This window comes from Paroedura picta, chromosome 1 (genome assembly GCF_049243985.1).
Source record: "Paroedura picta isolate Pp20150507F chromosome 1, Ppicta_v3.0, whole genome shotgun sequence".
NCBI classification, from domain to species: domain Eukaryota; kingdom Metazoa; phylum Chordata; class Lepidosauria; order Squamata; family Gekkonidae; genus Paroedura; species Paroedura picta.
The window spans coordinates 22,145,072-22,165,937 of record NC_135369.1 but is presented as its reverse complement, the minus strand read 5'-3'; the positions used below and the strand labels follow the sequence as shown (position 1 = coordinate 22,165,937).

General features: G+C 52.4%; 1 protein-coding gene across 2 annotated transcripts in view; it reads left to right on the top strand.

The window, feature by feature from the left end:
* The window catches only part of RNF115 (ring finger protein 115), a 60,025-nt gene extending 39,577 nt beyond the window's left edge, over window positions 1–20,448 (top strand). For both annotated transcript variants that reach the window (XM_077326680.1, XM_077326691.1), the window contains exons 4-9: window positions 10,703–10,911; window positions 13,995–14,066; window positions 14,592–14,664; window positions 14,964–15,057; window positions 17,236–17,351; window positions 18,982–20,448. In XM_077326680.1, the coding sequence (XP_077182795.1) occupies window positions 10,703–10,911; window positions 13,995–14,066; window positions 14,592–14,664; window positions 14,964–15,057; window positions 17,236–17,351; window positions 18,982–19,113 (696 nt within the window). In that variant the 3' untranslated portion in view covers window positions 19,114–20,448. The remainder of the gene's footprint in view (window positions 1–10,702; window positions 10,912–13,994; window positions 14,067–14,591; window positions 14,665–14,963; window positions 15,058–17,235; window positions 17,352–18,981) is intronic.
* The last annotated feature ends 418 nt before the right edge of the window (window positions 20,449–20,866 follow it).

Below are 20,866 nucleotides of genomic sequence, written 5' to 3'. Positions count from 1 at the left end.
GTCCCGCTGCCCACTGGGGGCTGCTGCCAGCAGCAGCTGCGCTATGCCACGCCAAGGGAGAGCCCCAGCCATGATGGCTGCCGGAGAGCACCAAAAGTGAGCCAGTGGCTGGACAGCCGCCGAGGCAGCAGCCAGGGAGGAGGACAAGGAGGAGCCATGGCCCCCGGTACCTACTGATCTACGGACCAGTCCCGGTCTCCGGACCAGGGGTTGGGGACAGTTGGTCAGGGACATAATGTGGCTGAGCTGCACTGCCAGCAAGTAATGAATTCCTGCTCCTGTGCTGAGGCCAGGATCCTGCAAATAAGTATCAACCTCCCTTCCCTTTCTGGCCCTTCACTTCGGACTGTTCCTGCAGAGAGGGGACAGGACCTGGGAGCCTCTGAGCCCTGGTTTGAGGCCTGTGCAGCAGGAGCGCGGAGGCTCTTTCATGGCGAGGTTTCCCTTGCATGTTCCTACTGAGTGGCCTCTGTTGTGTCCAGCCTTTCCTTGTCCCACTGGACCTCCTCGGCCAATGGCCTTGGTTCTCCAGGCTCTTCCCTCGTGGACTCTGAGTCAGAGTCGCTGGACTTGTAGGAGGGGGTCACGGCAGAAACTCAGCTGATGAATTTGGGGCAGGGGAGGCTCGCCATCGGACGAACTGAGTCCATATTTGGTTATTGTAACACACTGTAAAAAGAGCATTTACAGCGCAATCTAAGCAGAGGTCACCCTCCTTTTACGTTAAAATCAGTGGGCTAAGGTGGGTGTAACTGCAGAGGACTGAAAAGTAAGGATTGTTTGTTTGTTTAATTTAGGTTTTTATACCGCCCTTCCATATGGCTCTGGGTGGTTTACATAGAACGCCATAGGGTAATTACATAGAACATTGTGACAAATATCACAGTATAACAATCATAACATGTCAACTAGAACAATATTTTAACAGTAACAAAATCCTTGGGCAAAGTTGCTGTAGTCCTATTCACGACCCGATAGAACCAGCGTCTCAGTGCTTTGCCAGGTCCCCTGCCTCTGTCTGATTTGAAGCCCAATTCAAAGTGCTCTTCCTAACTTTCAGAGCCCTAAATGGTTTGGCCCCTGAAAGGAACCCCCTTCCCATATCAGCCTGCCCTAGCTTCAGAATTGATCTTTTGTTTTATTTCAAGTTAAGCAGTATAATTTATTGGCTCTTTTTTCCTGTTTCTGTTGGCTCCTTCATCTGTTTCCTTTCCACAGACATGTTGCTTTTGCTGTTCCTATTTGAACACGGCTGCTCTTATAGAACTTGGATTAGTTTGGGAGGTATTTAGTGTACTGGGCTGGTATTTGCAGATCCACTGCATTAGCAAGCTACCAACTTTCCCTGGGTCCCAGGAATCTTCCCCAGTGCAGGGTTCTCGTATTAGGGAAGGCTGTATGCATGGGGGGTGGGGGGAAACCCCAAGTAGTAGAACAGATCTTCCCCATTTAAAGCCAGCTTGGTGTAGTGGTTAGGAGTGCGGACTTCTAATCTGGTGAGCCAGGTTTGATTCCCCACTCCCCCACATGCAGCCAGCTGGGTGACCTCGAGCTGGCCACAGCACTGATAAAGCTGTTCTGACCAAGCAGGAATATCAGGGCTCTCTCAGCCTCAGTAATATCAGGGTGTCTGTTGTGGGGAGAGGAAAGGGAAGGCGAATGTAAGCCGCTTTGAGACTCCTTTGGGAAGAGAAAAGCGGCATATAAGAACCAACTCTTCTTCTTAAATGTTATTTTTAATATATGAATCAGTCTCTTTGAGAAATGTCTTGGGTATCTTCAATTGAGCAGAAAGGCAGGAATACAAAGAGAATGGAATTTCTGATGGGACATGAACCCAGCCTCAAGAATCCTAACTTTTCCTTTTTCCAATGAATACCTCAATCGGTTTAAAAACTGCTTAAGCCGTGACTTTCAGTGGGCTTCTAAAATAATCGTCGTTTTGTTGACGTGTAAACTGCCTTGAATCCTGCAAGGGAGAAAGGCAGCCGATAAAGGCTTTTAATAACTCAAATCAACACTATCCCGGGGGCCATTGGTGTTTTCCTTAAAATGACTCATGCTCCTTCTCCTTCCGCTCCCCTTCCCCAAACTAGGTTTGCCGCACACATGCCATGTGCCGTTTTTTGGATTTAGAACCCTGACTCAGCACGTCCCCAAATGCTCGTCTGCTCAGGTGACCTCAGCCCGGGGTTCTGTCTTCGAGCTCATCCTTAATAGCCGAGGTTCAGGGATCAGAGCCTGCCCGTTGCGGAGAGCCGCTTGCTGTGATGGGAATATCCTGCCGCCTCCTGAACATTCCCTGCCTGTGCATGGCTAACTGGAGCACTGATCTCCTCTGACGTAGTTAGCAGGCGGGTCACGCTGCCCAGCTGCGTCCTTTGAGAGGCTACCTGCTGTCCCAGTACGGGTACGCTTGAGCAGCCCTGATTCAATTATTCCGTCCCGGCTCCTTTCGGTTCGAAGCAGCGATGTGACATAGAGTCAATTAGCAGATTATGTTACCTGATTAACCAAGGCATTTGATGCGCTGGAAAAGGTGCCCCAGTTTAATCAGGGAGCACATTTTTGAAGTATACGTCTCAAAGACGCGTTCAGAGGCATTTTCCTCTTGGGAGAGCATTTCTCCCCACGTTTGTCTTTCAAGCTGCCCGCTGTGATACCAGCTCTTAAAACAAGGGACACATGTATTTTCTCTTTGAGTCACATCAAAATCACAAGATGTCATAGTCCCATTGTATACGGCACTGGTCAGACCTCACCTGGAGTACTGTGTGCAGTTCTGGAGGCCTCACTTCAAGAAGGACGTGGATAAAATTGAGAGGTTCAGAGGGGAGCGACGAGGATGATCTGGGGCCAAGGGACCAAGCCCTATGAAGATAGGTTGAGGGACTTGGGAATGTTCAGCCTGGAGAAAAGGAGGTTGAGAGGGGACATGATAGCCCTCTTTAAGTATTTGAAAGGTTGTCATTTGGAGGAGGGCAGGATGCTGTTCCCATTGGCTGCAGAGGAAAGGACATGCAGTAATGGGTTTAAACTACAAGTACAACGATATAGGCTAGATATCAGGAAAAAAATGTTCATAGTCAGAGTAGTTCAGCAGTGGAATAGGCTGCCTAAGGAGGTGGTGAGCTCCCCCTCACTGGCAGTCTTCAAGCAAAGGTTGGATACACACTTTTCTTGGATGCTTTAGGATGCTTAGGGCTGATCCTGCTTTGAGCAGGGGGTTGGACTAGATGGCCTGTATGGCCCCTTCCATGATTCTATGATTCTATAAAAGCATAGAGTTGGAAAGGGCCAGACATGCCATCTAGCATCCAACCCCCTGCTCAATGCAGGATCAACTTAAAGCATCTATGGTAAATAGCTGTCCAGCCACTGCTTGAAGACTGCCCGTGAGGGGGAGCTCACCACCTCTTTAGGCAGCCCATTCCATTGCTGGACAACTCTCACTGTGAAATTTCTCCCTCTGATATCTAGCCAGTACCATTCTACACAGAGTTTAAGCTCAGTACTGCGGGTCCTATCATCGGCTGCCAACGGTAACTGTAGCCCTGCCCTCTTCCAAGTGACAATCTTTTAAATAAAGAGAGCAGTCATGTCCAAAAGGCTAGCACTCGTGGGCCTCCGATGAAACTGAGGAGCGGTAGATTCAGGATGGATCAAAGGAAGTATTTCTTTACACAGAGAGGGATTAAAAGGTAGAATTCGCTGCCAGAGGATGGAGTGATGGCCACAGGAATAAAGGTAAAGGTATCCCCCTGTGCAAGCACCGAGTCATGTCTGACCCTTGGGGTTACGCCCTCCAGCGTTTTCATGGCAGACTCAATACGGGGTGGTTTGCCATTCCCTTCCCCAGTCATTACCGTTTACCCCCCAGCAGCAAGCTGGGTACTCATTTTACCGACCTCGGAAGGATGGAAGGCTGAGTCAACCTTGAGCTGATTGAACTCCCAGCCTCATGGACTACGTGGTTTTAAAAGCAGATTAGACAGATCCACAGAGGTCTAACAGGGACTGCTTGCTAGTCATGGTGGCTAAAGGGAACCTCCATATCCATATCCAGAGGCAGTAAAGCTGAGAATCCCAGTGCCAGGAGGCAGCACCCGGGGAAGGCCTTGGTGTCTATGCCCTGTTGTTGGCCATGCAGAGTAACTGACTGGTCACCATGTGAGACAGGAAACTAGACTAGAAACTAGACCACAGGGCTATTCTTAAGTTTTGAGATTCCCTTGGAGCTGTGATGCTTCTCCTACCCAAATATGTGATTAAAACACTAAATGTTCTTCAGTCATATAACTGCTTGACTTTGTTTGGTATTCTTAAATGGCTGTGAGAGCATCTGCCCCCTTGCAGTGCTGGGTTTGGGGTGGGGGGAAGCAGACGAACACAAGGAAAGCTTAATCAGAGCCACAGTTTTACAGGAATAAGCCCCCAAACCTGTTTTTCAGCATCAAGGAGGAGCCCCAGAAGCAGTCTGGCAAACAGGGCCCTTACGTGGTTGCCGATCTGCAACAATTATGCTCACTTGCCTGGCTTACCTGCCCTTGTTAGCCTTTTTGTGGCCCAGTGGAATGACAGGGGTGGAGGAGATTTGACTCTCTTCCAGTTTTCTAGAGCTTCTCTTCCTGGTTGCCCAGAGGCAGTTGTTACCTCACCCGTGGAGGTGCGGGAGGCGGAGGCACGAGTGTGCATGAGCACAGGCGGAGGACTGTTTGACCCATTCGAGCAACCACTACTCATCCTTCTGCCTCTGAAATTAAAGGGGAAGGGAGCCTGGGTTGAAGAGGGCAACCTGAGGCTAGGCAGAGCCCACCCCAATGCTTCTTCATGCAAGAGAGGCAGCCCCGTGTACCCCCTGTGAGACTAGAGGTCCCTCAGGCAGGATATGTCCTGATCCTGCCTACAGCAAGGGCGGAAGTTGCCTAACTAGAGACAGAGAAGGAAGAAGAGTTGGTTCTTATATGCCGCTTCTCTCTACCGGAAGGAGGCCCAAAGTGGCTTACAAGCACCTTTCCCTCCCTCTCCCCACAACAGATGCCCCGTGAGGTGAGTGGGACTGAGAGAGCTCTCACAGAACTGCTCTGTCAGAACAGCCCTAAGAGAACTGTGACTGGCGCAGCGTCACTCAGCTAGCTGCACACGGAGGAGGAGTGGGGAATCAAACCCAATTCTCCAGATCAGAGTCCGCCACTCTTGGCCACTACCCCACGCTGGCTCTCCAAAGACAAATGAGATGGTCAACCAAGCGGTGACTGAGAGGCAGCGCTGGATGGATGGTTCGTGGGACTTCCCCGCAGGGTGAGGGACTTGTCTGACTGGCAGTGGAGAGGAGGCTGGCGAGGTGGTTTGGCGCTAAGCTCACCTGCCCGGCCAGAGGAGGAGACGGGAGCTGCTGCCCCCACCCCTTCCCTGTCCTTGTGAGAGGCCACAGGAGAATGAGGGAGGAGACGGCAAGGCCAGGAAGCCTGGGCCTCACCACAAGGGGGTCGGCAGTGCAGTGGGGAAGAAATGCGGAGGGGAGTTATCCAGGCAGGTAAGCTCACCTCTCCACTCCTGTGCCCCTGACACACATGCGGAAGTACATTCTGCACTTTGCTCCTGAGGGAAGGCCTCTCCAGAGTGAATATTTCGAGGGCGTCCCCCTCCTCACTCGGGTGGAGAAGAAGGGGCACTTTGGTGGGGGCTTAGTGAGTGGCCCATCTTCCCACACAGGTCCTGGGAATGAGCTGCTCTCTCAACAAATCAACGCAGCCTCCAAACCTTGGAGGACACTGGTTTAGAGCAAGAGCCTCCTACTTCCTCTGCTGCTTGGCTTGGTTTTGTTTTCTGACCCCGAAGAAATCTGACTGACCTCAACCAGAGCCAGGTGGAATGAGCCCCCAGAAGACGTCAGGGCCCTGTCAGAGCTCACGGAGTTCCACAGGGCCTGTAACACCAGGCCTTCTACCAGACCTTCGGCTGAGGCCAGTAAAATAGCTCACATTTGGCCTCCTGCCTACATCAGTCCCCACGCAGGGCCCTAGGGTCCTGGCTTTAGACTTCTGGTTTTAGATTCTTAGATTTTATAAATCTTTAATGCTCTGAGTCCTCCATTGAGGAGGAGGACAGGTTATAAATTCAAATAAATAAATATTTGGCAGCTGATGACAGCTTCAAACCCTTTCCCATGTTGTCAAAGGGCAGAATCTTGCTCTTTGTATGGGTGTTTTCCATGTTCAGTTTTCTAATATGTTTTGAGATGGATGGATGGATTGATTGATTCATTCATTCATTCATTCATTCATTCATTCATTCATTCATTCATTCACTTCCTTTCTCCCCAATGGGGGACCAAAGCAGCTTACATCAGGGGTAGTCAACCTGTGGTCCTCCAGATGTTCATGGACTACAATTCCCATGAGCCCCTGCCAGCATTTGCTGGCAGGGGCTCATGGGAATTGTAGTCCATGGACCTCTGGAGGACCACAGGTTGACTACCCCTGGCTTACATCATTCTTGTCTCCTCCATTGCATACTCAGAGCAACTCTGTGGGGTAGGTGAGGCCAAGAATGGTGTGAGTGGCTCAAGGTCAACCAAGTGACCTTCCATGGCCCCTGAGGGGATTCACACTTGAATCTCCAAGATACTAGTCAACACTCTCAAACTCTCCATCACACTTGCCAACCGCCCCCGTCCCTCCCAGTAGCCTTTTTTGATCAGCTATAGGGGCCCACTCCCTCATCATCTCCTTTCAAAGGATTTGGGCGCTAGGTGATGTGGAAGGACCTTGGAGAGCCACCACTCGACAGAGGACACAGTGCTGACCTTGACAGATCCACGGCCTGAATGGTACAACTCGGCTCCATGTGGTCTCTAATGGGAAGGGTTTAGCAGGATTGCGCTCTGCACCTCACGCAAACCCCTCCCGGCCTCTGCAGTTGCTGTAGCGCACCAGTAGCAGCCCTCAGCCAGAATGGGGGCTCTTCTGACTCTGTGCAGCAGCTCATGGCATCAAACGCTCCTCCGTATATAGTGTTGGAATAGACAATGTCTGGTGTACAAAGAGAAGAGAAGAAGACCCTGAAGGGGGCAGCAAGAAGACTGTTAGATAGATAGGTCAGAGAGTTCAGGACCTTTCTACCCTTTTAAGTGTTGCTTCTTGTCTGTCTCTAGATTGCTACTCTTAGGGCAATTTCCTCCTCCTTCTCGGAAGCTTCTCCCCCCTCTCTCTTCTTAGGTAGCCATGTAGACCAGGGGTAGTCAAACTGCGGCCCTCCAGATGTCAATGGACTACAATTCCCATGATCCCCCTGCGAATGCTGGCAGGGGCTCATGGGAATTGTAGTCCATGGACATCTGGAGGGCCGCAGTTTGACTACCCCCTGATGTAGACAGACGCCTGTCCCTATCTCTCCTCTGAGCTATCACAGTATGTTGTTCCATAAATAAATTCTTTTATCTCCTTGATCCTAAAATACAGCATGTGCATATCTATGACTTATTTACCCTGCTAACATATAGAAGGGGGGGGGGGCTGTGGCTCATTGGCAGAGCCTCAGCTTGACATGAAGACTGCCCCAGGTTCAATCCCCGGTATCTCCAGTTGAAAGATCTGGTATCAGGTGACATGGAAGGCCTCTGCCCGGGACCTTGGAGAGCCACTGTCAGTCTGAGCAGACAACACTGACTTTGATGAGCCAAGACTCTGATGCGGTATAAGGCAGTATCACGTATTCACATGTTAAATTTCTCCGCACGTGGAAAATCAGCTTGCAAGGGGAGAGTTCTAACGTTCTCTTTTCCCTGACCACCTCCTTTTCTGTGGGCGAGGACTCGCATTGCACAGTCCAAACCCGCAGTCCTTGCCCACTCACCAGTTTGCTCCGTCCATAAGATAACTAGGCCTAAGGCAGATCTAACCCATTAGCTTAAATTGCATCTAATTGCCTGGCGGCTTCTCTGGGACGTCACCCTGTGTCAGTTGATCCGCGGGGCTCTGCTTACCCACGGAATCTTGCAACCTTGCCATTAGCAGCTGGGTAGCGTGTGGGCTTCATGTGCCACAAGAGCCTGCGTGCGTGCGTGCGAGAGTGTGCGCCTGTAAGAAGAGATTTGGTAACAGCCGGTGGATGGAGAGCTTGTGCCGAACTCTTTTAGGCAGTCCTCCTCATTGCAGGCCTTTGGCCTTGTGGACACAATTGGAAGCAGCCTTGCTCAATGCAGGGGTGGGGTGTGGACATGGCTGCCCAGACCTGCCTCCGGCCTGCTGCTTCACCTTCCCTGCCGATCGAGCCTGCCCTTCCCTTTACTCTCACACTCTTGGTGTCCAGAAGTATGTCCCAGGCAGGCTGGCATTACGCCATGCTCCCTTTTGCATTGTGGGTTGGCGCCGACATGTGTTTAAATGTGCATTGCGCACGGCCGGCATGTGGAGCGTCTTGCTTTCCTGCACCTCCCAGATCCTGCGATAATCTGGCGTGCTGTTTTTTTCCTCCTGTGGGGATGGTGGCATTTGTCACGCAGGGTGATCTGCAAAGCTTGCAAAGAGAGACTTTCCCTCCCACTGCAGGACATTCTTCTTCTCCCTGCTGAGACCTTGTTCTCACAAGTCCCCGGACACTGCGGAACAGCAGAGGGGAAAGGGAAGAATCAGTGGAAGTTGCAGAGCCCTCTTTTGCAAATGGAAATGCCCTTCTGTGCGAGGGACTTGATGGCACAACTTTAGCAAGCTGTGGCACATTCCACATCGGAGGGTTCAGCTGAAATCCCATCCAGGCTCCAGTGATAAAACAAATTGTAAACAGAGTTCCGCAGGGCCTGCAAGATGGAGCTCTTCCTCCAGGCGTTCGGTTGAGGCCAGATAATATCTAACTGCCCCCCCCCCCAACACTATGTAATTAGGGAGGGACCCTGAAGTGGACTGTATCTAGTTGTTGGCTGCTGTAAATTACAGATTACAAATTGCGAGCTGCTGTTTTAACTGTTAACTGTTGATTTTACTTAATTGCTATGAATTTGACTGGTTGTAGTGGTTAGAAGCGGCAGCTTCTAATCTGGCGAACTGGCTTTGATTCCCTGCTCCTCCTCCACATGTAGCCAGCTGGGTGACCTGGGGCTTGCCACAGCACTGATAAGGCTGTTCTGACCAAGCAGGAATATCAGGGCTCTCTCAGCCTCACCCACCCCACAGGGTGTCTGTTGTGGGGAGAGGAAAGGGAAGGCGAATGTAAGCCGCTTTGAGACACTTTCGAGTAGAGAAAAGCGGCACATAAGAACCAACTCTTCTTCTTGTACTCGCTGCTGGTCATGTTTGCTGCCCTGAGTTGGCAAATGCTGAGAGGGGCAGTATAAAATGAAATCAATCAAATAAATATCTACAAGAGCTGGGGAGGCATTCCTGGGGACTGGCTTCGGATAAAGATTTGTTTACGTTCCCCGGCACATTGCCCTCTTCTTCACCAACTCCTGTGTGCAGATTTTGCTGTCCAAGCAGAGAAACTCAGAACTAAAGCAGGAGGCATATAATGTTCGGGTAGTCTTTGCTTTGCTTTGTGTGTGGGGAGTGGGTGGGTGGGGGGTGGCTAAAGGCCTCATAATTCTGAAAAAACTTGGAAAGGTAGTCTTCAAAAGGGTCTGGGACATGGTGTTTGGCTTCCGAAAGCCCGTGATCGTTGGGGGGCTTGTCGGCAATGCAAAGTCGTCTCTCTTCTCAGCACTGACTCTGTGGTCACAATGTCCTCATGAGGTTTGCCTGGCCTCAGACAGGGCCAGGGCTTTTTCAGTCCTGGTCCTTGCCTGGTGGAATGAGCTTCCGGGAGAGCTGAGGGCCCTGACGGAACTTTTACAGTTCCGCAGGGCCTGCAAGACAGCTCTTCCGCCAAGCTTTCGGTTGAGGCCGGGCTATGGAAAAACTGGTCCCGTCCTCCGTCACTCTCTGGCTGCTTGGTGTTTTAATGCCTGCCTTGTTACATCTTCCTGGGCCCATAGGGCAGTTGTTGCTGGCTTGGTGTGGGGGGTTATTTAGAACTGGAGTGTGTGGTTAGGGAGAGTGGGAGGGTTTTTTAAAGGGTTTTTAAAAATGTTTATTAGTTTCTACTGTATTTTACACCTGTTGTAAGCCACCGTGGGCTGGCTGGACTGGGATCAGTGGCAAAAACATAGAAGTAATAAATAATAATAATAACAACAACAATAATAGTTGTCCTAACCCTGCTAGCCATCCATTTCCCATCTCTGTCCAGTTCCTTTGCTGCCAGCCTGTAGGGCCAAGCCTCTCCGGCCTTCCTTCCTACTTTCTTTTTGTTCCGATGCTTTGAATGACTGTACTTCACAGTACGTTAATGCACATGCGCATTACACAGGAAACATGGCAACAGGAAATTGGGCTGTTGTCAGAGGAGGCCGCTGGTTGGAGCCATTCTGTTCCCATAACTAGTCAAGGCCATGTGTGTTTTCTGCTCATGCTCAGATATTCGGTGTTGGTCACAATTTAGCAACAAGAGGATATTAGCTTTGTTTTATAGTGCAAAGCAAGTTTCTAGTCCTCATAGCCATGAAGGTGGGCTGAAGTGTGTGCTTTAGGACTAAAGCCAAAGGTTTGCACAATTTTTTTTTTAATCTGGTTTCTCTAGCAGTTTGGGTGTATTTGAAATGAAGGGTAGATTTGGCCCTGATTCTCTTGGGAATCAAATGTAAGGCATTTATTTTTCCTTCCTCCAGTTTTGGGACCAGCTAGATCACTCGATGGTCTTCCCAGACTTCCGGCCGCTCCTGAGCAGCTCGCCCGAGCAAGACGGCCGGGACAACGAAAGGGGCCACCAAGCTCACGCGGACCTTTGGGGACCAAGCAGACCGCCACGGCTGCCCATGACGCGGAGGTACAGATCCCGGGGCAGTACGCGGCCCGACAGGTCGCCGGCTATTGAAGGGTAAGAACGTGCATGGGAGGAGGGCCGCTGGGGGAAGGGATGGATCCAGAACTGGCTGGGATGTGTGACTGGAAGGGCAGGGAGGGTAGAGTGGAGCAGGTGACCGCAGAACATGGATATTTAACATTTATTCATTAATATTTAGATTTTTATGACCGCCCCTCCCAGATACCGGCTCAGGGCGGTTTGCCGCACAACAAAACATTAGCAATTAAGCAAGCGTTTAAAACAATTAACAGTTAAAAATAGGAAGTATCTAGAAATCCATACCACTGATCTCAGCTTGCTTGTGAATAATGCTTCATTCTTCCCAGGGGGAGAATTCGTATTGGTTCTTGTAGGGGGGTGGGGCAGCGCAATGATGCTGTATAATTCATTGGCCCCAATCAAACGCTTGGCGGAAGCACTCTGTTTAGCAGGCCCTTCAGAACGGGGCAAGCTCCTGTAGGGTCCCCAGCTCTGCCAGGATCTCATTCCACCAGGTTGGGGCCTGGACCCAAAACGTTCTGACTCTGGTTGAGGCCAAACATCCGCCTCGGGAGCCAGGGGTGAGCAGCTAGTTTGAGTTGGCAGAGAGCAAAACTCTACAGGGGGGTGGGGGTATAGTCAGCCAGGCGGTCCCTCAGGTAGGTGGGGCTCAGACTGTGGATGGCCTTGAAGGTTGAAGCCAAAACCTTGAACTTGATCTGGAATTCGACCAGCAGCCAATGCAGCTGCTTGAGAACAATATTTCTAATCCCATTATTGGAAAAAAAGGCCCAGGTGGTTTTACAGCATAAATCACCTTTGCAATAAATCATTAACTGAGCCAGTGTGAAACCGGCATTCCAGCCAAAAGCTCTGCTTTGCCCTTTTCCCTGGGATTGCAGTTGGGATTGATCAGCCATCATGTAGCTCGGGTTTTGAACTGTTGAAGCAGTGAATTAGCAGAGCTGGGCACATTTGCAGGGCAAGGCTAAAATAAGGGGATATATGTCACAGCATCCCTACTCCCCCAGCCCCACCAAAAGTGCCCCCCCTGGGGGGGCATGTTTTTTCCAGGCAACTCCTCATTTTCAGGCAGCCTGTAGGCCTCCTCCACACAGACTCGGTAGCTTTCACATGGAAGCTTTTCACAGTCCTCATCTGCCAGCCCTTCTTTCCCTCGTCCCATGACCTCCCTCCTTCCTGCTAACAGCAGCATTGTTGCACAGCCTGTCAGATCTGGCTACATGGCTGTCAGTGAGGGCAAGTTATGCTAATCCAGAGTGAGGGCAGTGCTTTCCAAAAAGGCATTCTCCTCTCTGCGCAAGGAGGGACTCTTGCCCTCGGTGATGTCGCGGGGCAGCTGCATTCCGATTGGCTACATGCTGGTCGGAAGAAGGGCAACCAACAAGTGCTGAAGCCCCTGCTAGTCAAGCCTGTGAACAGACACCAAAGAGGGAAGGTCCTTAGGAACATTTGGTTCCCCAGAAGCCTTTGGAAAAAACGTTCACTGGAATGCATAAAATAGAAGCCTGTGACCTGCATTCAGATCTACCACACAGCATGCAACCATCCTTAGCCGTTTCTGCTGCACAGGAGCCAGGGGCACAACCGTCCTTGAATCGGACCCTGGCTAAGAAGCAACGTGCTAGAGTGGGTGGCCTGGAAATCCCTGTTCCCATAGAGATTGGGGTATGGATCACCCCTAAGTGATCTTCAGTCGGGGAGGCAGTTTTCACCCATCCCACCCTCCTGTTGCAGCTGGCTGAGCATCCTGGAATTCTTCACCTGGGAAAGGGGGGAAACTGCCCCTCCCTTCTGTGAGTGAACAACCTAAGAAGGCTCCCACTCCCTTTGATCTTTCTGCTGCCTGCACAGAGCAAGTGCTGAGCACACAGGAGGAAATGGACCCAGATCTGACATCCTGAGTGGCATTTGATTGAAGCCAGGGCAGAGATTGGGGTTTCAGATCTTTGGGTCCCTCCCTGCCCTTTGCAATCTGGGCTTCCCCCAGGCTAACACCACCTAGGGATATCTATTGGAGCGACAATGACTGTGAGCAGCAGAGCTGAGGGCCTGCAAGGGAGTTAGGTTGTGACAATGCCGCTTTCGATTGTAATGGGGGCTTTATATATATATATATATACGTATTTTATCATTTTATGTAAACTGCCACAAGCTGGCCGGGCTGAGAGTGGCGGCCTATAAGAAGAAGAAGAAGAGTTGGTTCTTATATGCCGCTTTCCCCTACCCGAAGGACGCTCAAAGCGTCTTACAGTCGCCTTCCCTTTCCTCTCCCCACAACAGACACCCTGTGGGGTGGGTGAGGCTGAGAGAGCCCTGATATCACTGCTTGGGCAGAACAGTTTTATCAGTGCCATGGAGAGCCCAAGGTCACCCAGCTGGCTGCAGGTGGGGGAGCGCAGAATCGAACCTGGCTTGCCAGATTAGAAGTCCGCACTCCTAACCACTACACCAAACTGGGTCTCAAACAAGCCAAACAAACAAACAAACAAGCAAGCAAGCAAGCAAATGAATTGAGATGTCCATGGGAGAGCAGCTCTGCCGTGTTGTGGTGCTGGCCTGAAAGATCGTTAATATCCAGGAGCAGCAGACATCTTCAAAGGGAGACTCCCGATTAAACTTTTGCAGTAAATCCCGTTTGGCCTTCACTGGGATGGTGCTTCCCTCCCTCATTGTGGAAGTTAAATTCAGAATAGCACAGCTAGAAAGGTAGCACAAGGGCCTGGTGACCAGGGGTGGTGCATGGGTGCCTGTCCCTGTTCTGATATTGCTTGGTCCCTGCAGGCCTATGGCCACCTCTTAGACGTCATGCTTTTTGATCCTGCTTTTGAGGGATTTTTTCCACTGCTTTACCTACCCACGGAAGGCACCTATTTGCATCCGACAGAACGGGCTCCGCATCGCAGACTCTGCCTTCTGCTGTGAACAGTCCTTTAGCCTTTCAGAAGCCACCAGGCTCCTTGGTGTTTCTCTCGCGATCAATGAATCTCAGCTCCGGCCAGCCCTTTCAGGGACGGCCCGCAGTCTCTGGCCTCTTTCTCACAAATTTCTGTGTTTCTTTCTCTTCCCACTCCCCCAATTTCCCTCCTGTACAGAATAATACAGCAGATCTTTGCAGGCTTCTTTGCAAACTCAGCCATTCCTGGTTCCCCTCACCCTTTTTCCTGGTGAGTAACGTCTGTTGCATGTCTAGCCCCCGTCCCCCCTTGCCGCATGTTGCCCTAACAGGTGAGGTGTGTATGAAAACAGCTTGGGGGGGGGGTGCCTGGGTCTGGTGCCCAATTTCAGAGGGCTTCTGGGAGCTGGCAGTCTTGTGGTGAGGCTTGCCAGCAAAGGTTTTCTTTCCAGCCTCCTGTTACTCCTGCTCCTTGCCTGGGATCAGGGGGATGCTGTAGATTTTCCTCCTCTGCTCCAGCCCCTGACCCTGCAGGCTGCCCTCCCTCTCTCCCTGCCCACACTGCTTCATTGTGCAACACCTAGTTCTTCCCAGCACAAGCACTCAGCCCTGGCAGCTGAAGACCTGGCCAAGAGGTGCCGGGGTCCTCCATGACAGCCGTGTTCCCCGGGACCTCTGCCCTGTGCCAGGACCAGCCAGACATCCCAGCCCCCCCCCGCCCCACTCCACTCCATGCTGTGTGGTTCTCTTTAATCCCCCCTTTGTACCTCTGTGTCTTTTGATTTTCCTTCTCCAGGGGCGGCATGTTGCACTCGAATCCCGGGGACTATGCTTGGGGTCAGAGCGGCCTCGACGCGATCGTAACGCAGGTAAAGATGGCAGCGGAGGGAACCAGCCTAAGATCTCCCCCTCTCACTTGAGCAGTTTTATTTATTTTTTTCTTCCTGAGCCACGCTGGCTTCTCTTTCCTTGCCGAGTAGCACCTGGTCAGCTGGTAGCGATTTTGAGTCAAGAGTGAGGCCTTAAGAAGAAGAAGAAGAAGAAGAGTTGGTTCTTATATTCTTAAAGTTGCTCCTCCTTTGGCTTTATTTCCCCCGTTCTCCCGTTTCCCCTTAATGGCTTCTGCCTTCGCAGCAAAATCACCCTGGCCTTTCTTTCCCCTTCCCAGCTCCTGGGGCAGCTGGAAAACACGGGACCTCCCCCAGCAGACAAAGAGAAGATTTCTTCTCTCCCGACAGTGACCGTCACTCAGGAACAAGTCGGTAAGTTCCCGCCACCTGCCCCTGCCCGTTCAGACAAGCAGCCGCTCTCCGAAGGTTGGGCCTGCAGGGCTGGGGGCGCTGTGCGCAGCACGCACCCACCACGGAATTGCAGCCACAAGCTCCAGGTTGCGGCGCCTCATGGAAGCTGGTGATTCGCTCTGGCTGTCAGGCGGGGGATGCCAGAGTCCTGTGGCCGAGGCTGTGCTTGGAACAGAGAACATCCCAAGTTCAGTTCCGACCCTCTCCTCTTGGAAGGGCCTCAGGGAGCCGGCTGGGGAAGGGCCACAGCCCAGTGGAATAGACGGAATGTGGTTCAACAGGCCAAGGGTTGGAGTCAGTTTGACACAGCAACACATGATAGTGGGGAAGATGCATCATTTAGAGCAGGGGTAGTCAAACTGCGGCCCTCCAGATGTCCATGGACCACAATTCCCAGAAGCCCCTGCCAGCAAATGCTGGCAGGGGCTTCTGGGAATTGTGGTCCATGGACATCTGGAGGGCCGCAGTTTGACTACCCCTGATTTAGAGGCAGAACACATGCTTGGCTCTTGCAATGTCCCTGGGAAGATGCATCATTTAGTGGCAGAACTCATGCTTGGCTCTTGCAATGTCCCTGGCTGGAGTCCTAGGGAACCTGCCACTGCATTCAAGGGACTCCTGGGGAAAGAGCACGGGACCTGCTCAGACAAGAAACCAAGCAGGTTTGGGAGTGAGCTGGAGAAAAGGTGCAAAACTGCTCCTCCTCCTCCTCCTCTTCCTGCCACAAGCACACTCTTCTGGGAGGAGGTGTGTCCGTTTCATCCCCTCCTTGCTCCATCGCACCAACTTCCCCGGCTGTTCCTCCCCGCGGATCCTGCAGCTCAAGGACCGATCTTTCCCAGGCTTGGAAGGGGCTGCAGGAACAGAGAGTGAAACGGGAAAATTTCCGTACATAGCTGGCTGGCAATGGTCATAATAGTCCCTGCAGGCTAGGTGCACCGGTGGTCCACGTAACATAAGGGCAGCTCCTTCTGTGCAGGGTGGGCCATGACTCAGAGGAACTGCCTGCAGAGTGTTCTCAGGTCAAGTCCTGGCTGAAGGGAGCAGCCTGTCAGGAGAGGCAACTGAGCCAAGGGGCCTTGCCTGGGGTGAACGGCAGCTCTTTTCTCCCCCTGCATTCTGGAAGTTGGGAGGAACCGTGAGTCAGCACTTGAGCGCACTCCCTGCATGGATGTTCAGCCCTCAGCATCTCCAGATGAAGGGCCTTTCCCCCTGGGAAAGGATGACCCTCTGCCAATCAGAGCTGACTGCACTGGCCTGGATGAACCAACGGCCTGGCTGGGCATTAGGCAGGTTCCTGTCTTACTGGCAAGGGACCATGACTGCAAGGTGTAGAGCGTGCCCAAGGGGTCCCTTGCTCAGTCCCCGGCATCCCACCCTGGAAGGCTGGAGAAGCATTCACGGCCCACGTCCTTGGAGCACAGCTCCCAGTCAGGGAGGGCAATGCTGGGCCAGGTGGGCTTTCAAAGGTGAAGGCAGCTTCCCACTGGGCAGAACACATCTTTGCTGCAGGCAGGAAGGCCACTGGTCTGTTCCCGGGCAGCTTCAAGGGGAGACACGCTGCTCAGCTGGAGGTCGAACATCTCTGTGGGGTCAGACGGAGGTTCTGCCGGTCCACAGCATGAGATCTCTGATGAGGCAGCCAGAAGCACCTGGGAGCTAAGACTGGCCTCCCCTGTTGAGCCAGCTCTGGTGTAAAAGGGTGGTATATCTTGAGTGGTGGTGGAGGTCCTGATCCTTGATACACGCTCTGTCACCACAAGAGGGTCCTCCCACCATTCAATATCCCCTGAGCTTTACTGGATAACACCTCAACCACAGCGTGACTTGGGTAGCCCCTGAACCAGCATCCTGACTGGAGCTCCTTGGTTTCTTCTACTTTCCCTCCCTCCTTCCCTCGTCCCCTGTGAACGTCAAATGCCGTTCCTTTCCTACCCTTTGTTCCTGCCAGCTGGCTTATTCCCTCTGGCTTATTCTCTGGGGGGGGGGGGCAGTTACGAACTCCCCTCTGGGCTCTGGCTTTCTCACCCCATCCCTGGAGTGTCCCCCCTGTGCTCTCAGTGCCTTGCGGCTGCTGCTGTCCACTAGCTGGCTGCGGCTGCACTAACCGAGCCCCTGTGCCCTGCCCCTGCCCTGCAGATACAGGCCTGGAGTGCCCCGTGTGCAAAGAGGACTACACTGTAGCGGAGCAGGTCCGGCAACTCCCGTGCAATCACTACTTCCACAGCAGCTGCATCGTGCCCTGGTTAGAACTGGTAAGGCTGCGGGGCAGAGAGGAGGGGAGGCTTGCGGGCGTTCGGCAGGGCTCCGTTATGAGGTCGGGGCGGCAGTGAGTTTTAGGGGCTGTTCAGTGGGGCCTGGTGGGGCCGTAACTCTGGCCCGTGGAGCAGGGTCCGCTGGAGACGGAGCTCCTCTTCTTCCTGGAGCAGAGCCAGTGCGGTGCGGTGGTTAGTCTGGGAGACCCGGGTTCAAGTTCTCGTATTTCCCGCAACTCTGAGCCCGTTACTTTCTCAGCCTCACTACTATTTCAGAGTGAGGCTAAAATGTATGGGTGGGTGGGGGAGAAGTATGCGTGCCCCCTTGAGCTCCATCAATCAGACAGTCAGTCCAGTTTGGTGTAGTGGTTAGGAGTGCGGACTTCTAATCTGGCATGCCAGGTTCTATTCTGCGCTCTCCCACATGCAGCCAGCTGGGTGACCTTGGGCTCGCCACCGCACTGATAAAGCTGTTCTGACCGAGCAGTGATATCAGCGCTCTCTCTGCTTCACCCACCTCACAGGGTGTCTGTTGTGGGGAGAGGAAAGGGAAGGCAACTGTAAGCCGCTTTGAGCCTCCTTCAGGTAGGGAAAAGCGGCATATAAGAACCAACTCTTCTTCTTCTTCTAAAACGTAATTAAAACACAATATCACGGTGGCGGATCTTGTCCCCCCGTCCGACTCTCTCTCTGGGAGCGAGGGACTTAGTTGGTTTCTGCTAGAGGGCAGGGCAAGGGGCACGCCTCGTAGGCTGGTGCGTGTTGTGTGCTGTCCCAGTTGCTTGTGCCCTGTGATGCCTGTCTGAATGAATGACCTCTGCTCATCATCAGCCCCGCAGGCTGTGGCTCATCCTCTCTCCCTGCCGGTCCAAGGCAGTGGGCCTGGTGCAGGGCATCTTGCCCACGTTAGTTCTATGGGAGAGGCCTTGAGATTAACTCTTTCTTTCTCCTAGTGTTTCTTCTTTTATCTAAGGGGCAGCATTGCTTGCCTTTTCTTCTTGGACTTCTATTTCTTTTAAAAGTTGATTTTTACAGTTCTTTCTTTCAGTGTTTTGTTCTGGGGGGGGCACGGCAGTTGTAGTAAGAGTCATCCATTCTCCCAGTTTGGTAGCTGTTGTATTTGTTGTAGTAGGTTGCCAACTCCAGGTACTGTTGTTCTGCTCTGGTTGGCTGGCCTGCGGGGGGGGGTACTGTTTGGTTCTCCTGCCAGAGCTGTTCTCACAGAGCAGTTCTGTCAGAGCTCTCTCAGGGTGTCTGGCATCAAGAGAGGAAGGGAAGGCAATTATAAGCCGCTTTGAGACTCCTTTGGTTAGTGAAAAGCGGGGTACAAAACCCAGCAGCTATTCATCCTCTTGACTTTTGTTGTGGGGAAGGCTGGATGGGAGAGCCTGTGATGATGGAGCATTTTCCACCCTCGGGTTATATGCAAGTCAATAAGTTTGCCCAGATTTTGTAGTAAAATTGGGTGCTTCGGCTTATATGCGAGTATATACGGGTATATGCCCATAAACTAAAGCACAAGCTGTGAGGAGGTTTGCAGAGCCCGGCTGCTTGAGTCCCTCCTGGCTGTTTTGCTGCCCTGCCGCTATCCCGCTCAGCTCGGATTGACCAGCGCCCCTCTCCCTTGCAGCACGACACGTGTCCCGTGTGCCGGAAGAGCCTGAACGGCGAGGATTCCACTCGGCAAGCAGCGACCTCCGAGGCAGCGGCCAGCAACTCCTTTAGCAGCGCAAGCCACTTACACGACCGATGGACTTTCTGAAGCCCCCAGCACGGGGGTGGGGGAAGCGGGAGGGAGGGAGGTTCAGGCCTGTAGTAGCGCTTACTACAGTTGTAAAATTGTATGATAATTAAAGTACTAAGCCGAGTAGCAAGCAAAGGAGAGCGAGCACTGGCACGAGCACGGCGGAACCTCAGCCCGCCGGGTCTCCGAGAAAAGGCTGCCCTCTTTAGCCGGGTCACAAGGACCTCCCGGCCCCCCGTTTTCCATGTTTCATTTCCAGACTTTGAGTGATGAATTGTAGGGCTTCGGGCAGGAGGCGACGCAGGAAGCCCCGCCGGGGATCGACAAGCCGGTTGGGGCGGGGTGTGTGGCTCCGCCCCCTGCCCCGCCCCCCCATCCTCTCTCCTTAGAAGAGTGTACATATTCAGTGCTAGGAAGGAGCCAGCCCGAGGGTTGCGGGGCGGGGGGGGGCATCATTTCGTGGGACGACGAGCCGAGAGCTTCTGTAACCTTTCCGTTGCCTCTCCAGATGGAATATATTAACCCCGATCCATCCAGCTTCCCTACGATTCTGGGCGCTCGACACATTTTTTTTTTGGCTGGGGTTGTTTTTTTTGTTTTGTTTTTAAAAAGACGTGGCCGGGATTGAAGACATACCAGGGGGGTGGGCTGGTTCTGTTTGCGATGAGGTTTCTCTGGAACGGAAGAGAACTTATCAAGGTAGGAGGAGGGGAGGGGGGTGCCCCGCAGTTCCATGAAAGCAGGTATGCCAATAAACCTCCATTTTATCTCCCCTCTCCCCAATTCTTGTCTGCAGCTCAGTTGTTCTCGGGTTTTCTCAGATATCCACCAGCCACTTTAGACCCCTGCGTCCTTCTACTTCTGCTCCCTTGTTAGCAGGCAGACCACGCTAAAGTTATCCTCCGCGTTGAAGACTTGAAACTCTGGGTCTCATAGGCGGTCCTTCGATATTTACTATGGAAATGCCATCCATAGAGAACCGCTGCTTCCCCGCCCCCCCTTTTTTTAAAGTGTGTTAGGAACATTTCTCTCGTCTGCATTTCCTTCCTCCTTCGTTTTTAATCCTCTGAATCATGTCTGAACTCAGAACACCCGCTGCACATGGGCCCCCAAAGCGCCTCTCTGCTTGGGAACCGGAAGGATGTCTGGCTTAGACGGTAGGGGGAAGGGTGTGGGGCGGCGGGGGGCGGAGACCGAGCGAGAGGGCAGAGTCTGGTCTTGGGACAAGAAGAACGAAGCAAGGAATACCCTGTTGCCACTTCATTGCTGTAACGGTGTACCAGGTACACTCGATCTCAAAACTTAACGTCTTTTGTTTGCTATCAAAAGTTGAATAAAAGTCTTTATAAAGAAGGCGAGCGGTCGAGAGAATCCTTGGCTGGGCAGTGGGGATTTAGGGAAGCTGCTGGAAACATACTTAAGGGATCCTTTGTCTCACGTTCGGGCCAGATGGGGCAGCTCTTAAACCCGGAGCCAGGGTCTTTTCTGCACTGCACAGATTTGGAGATCTTGCGTAGCGGACCGAGCAGCCTCTTTCAACTTTTTTACCATTGAGAAACCTCTGAAACATTCTTCAGGCTTCAAGAAACCCCAGAAGTGGTGAGACTGTGCAGAATATGGCTGGGAAGCAGAACTGTGGACACGCCCACTCAGGACCCCTCCCCTTCCTAACCCCTCCAGGCCCATCATTGGCCATTTGGGGAGGGGGGTTGATAGGATCATATATGGTCCTCTTACCTGAAATGTTTAACAATTTTTTTTAATATGAAAA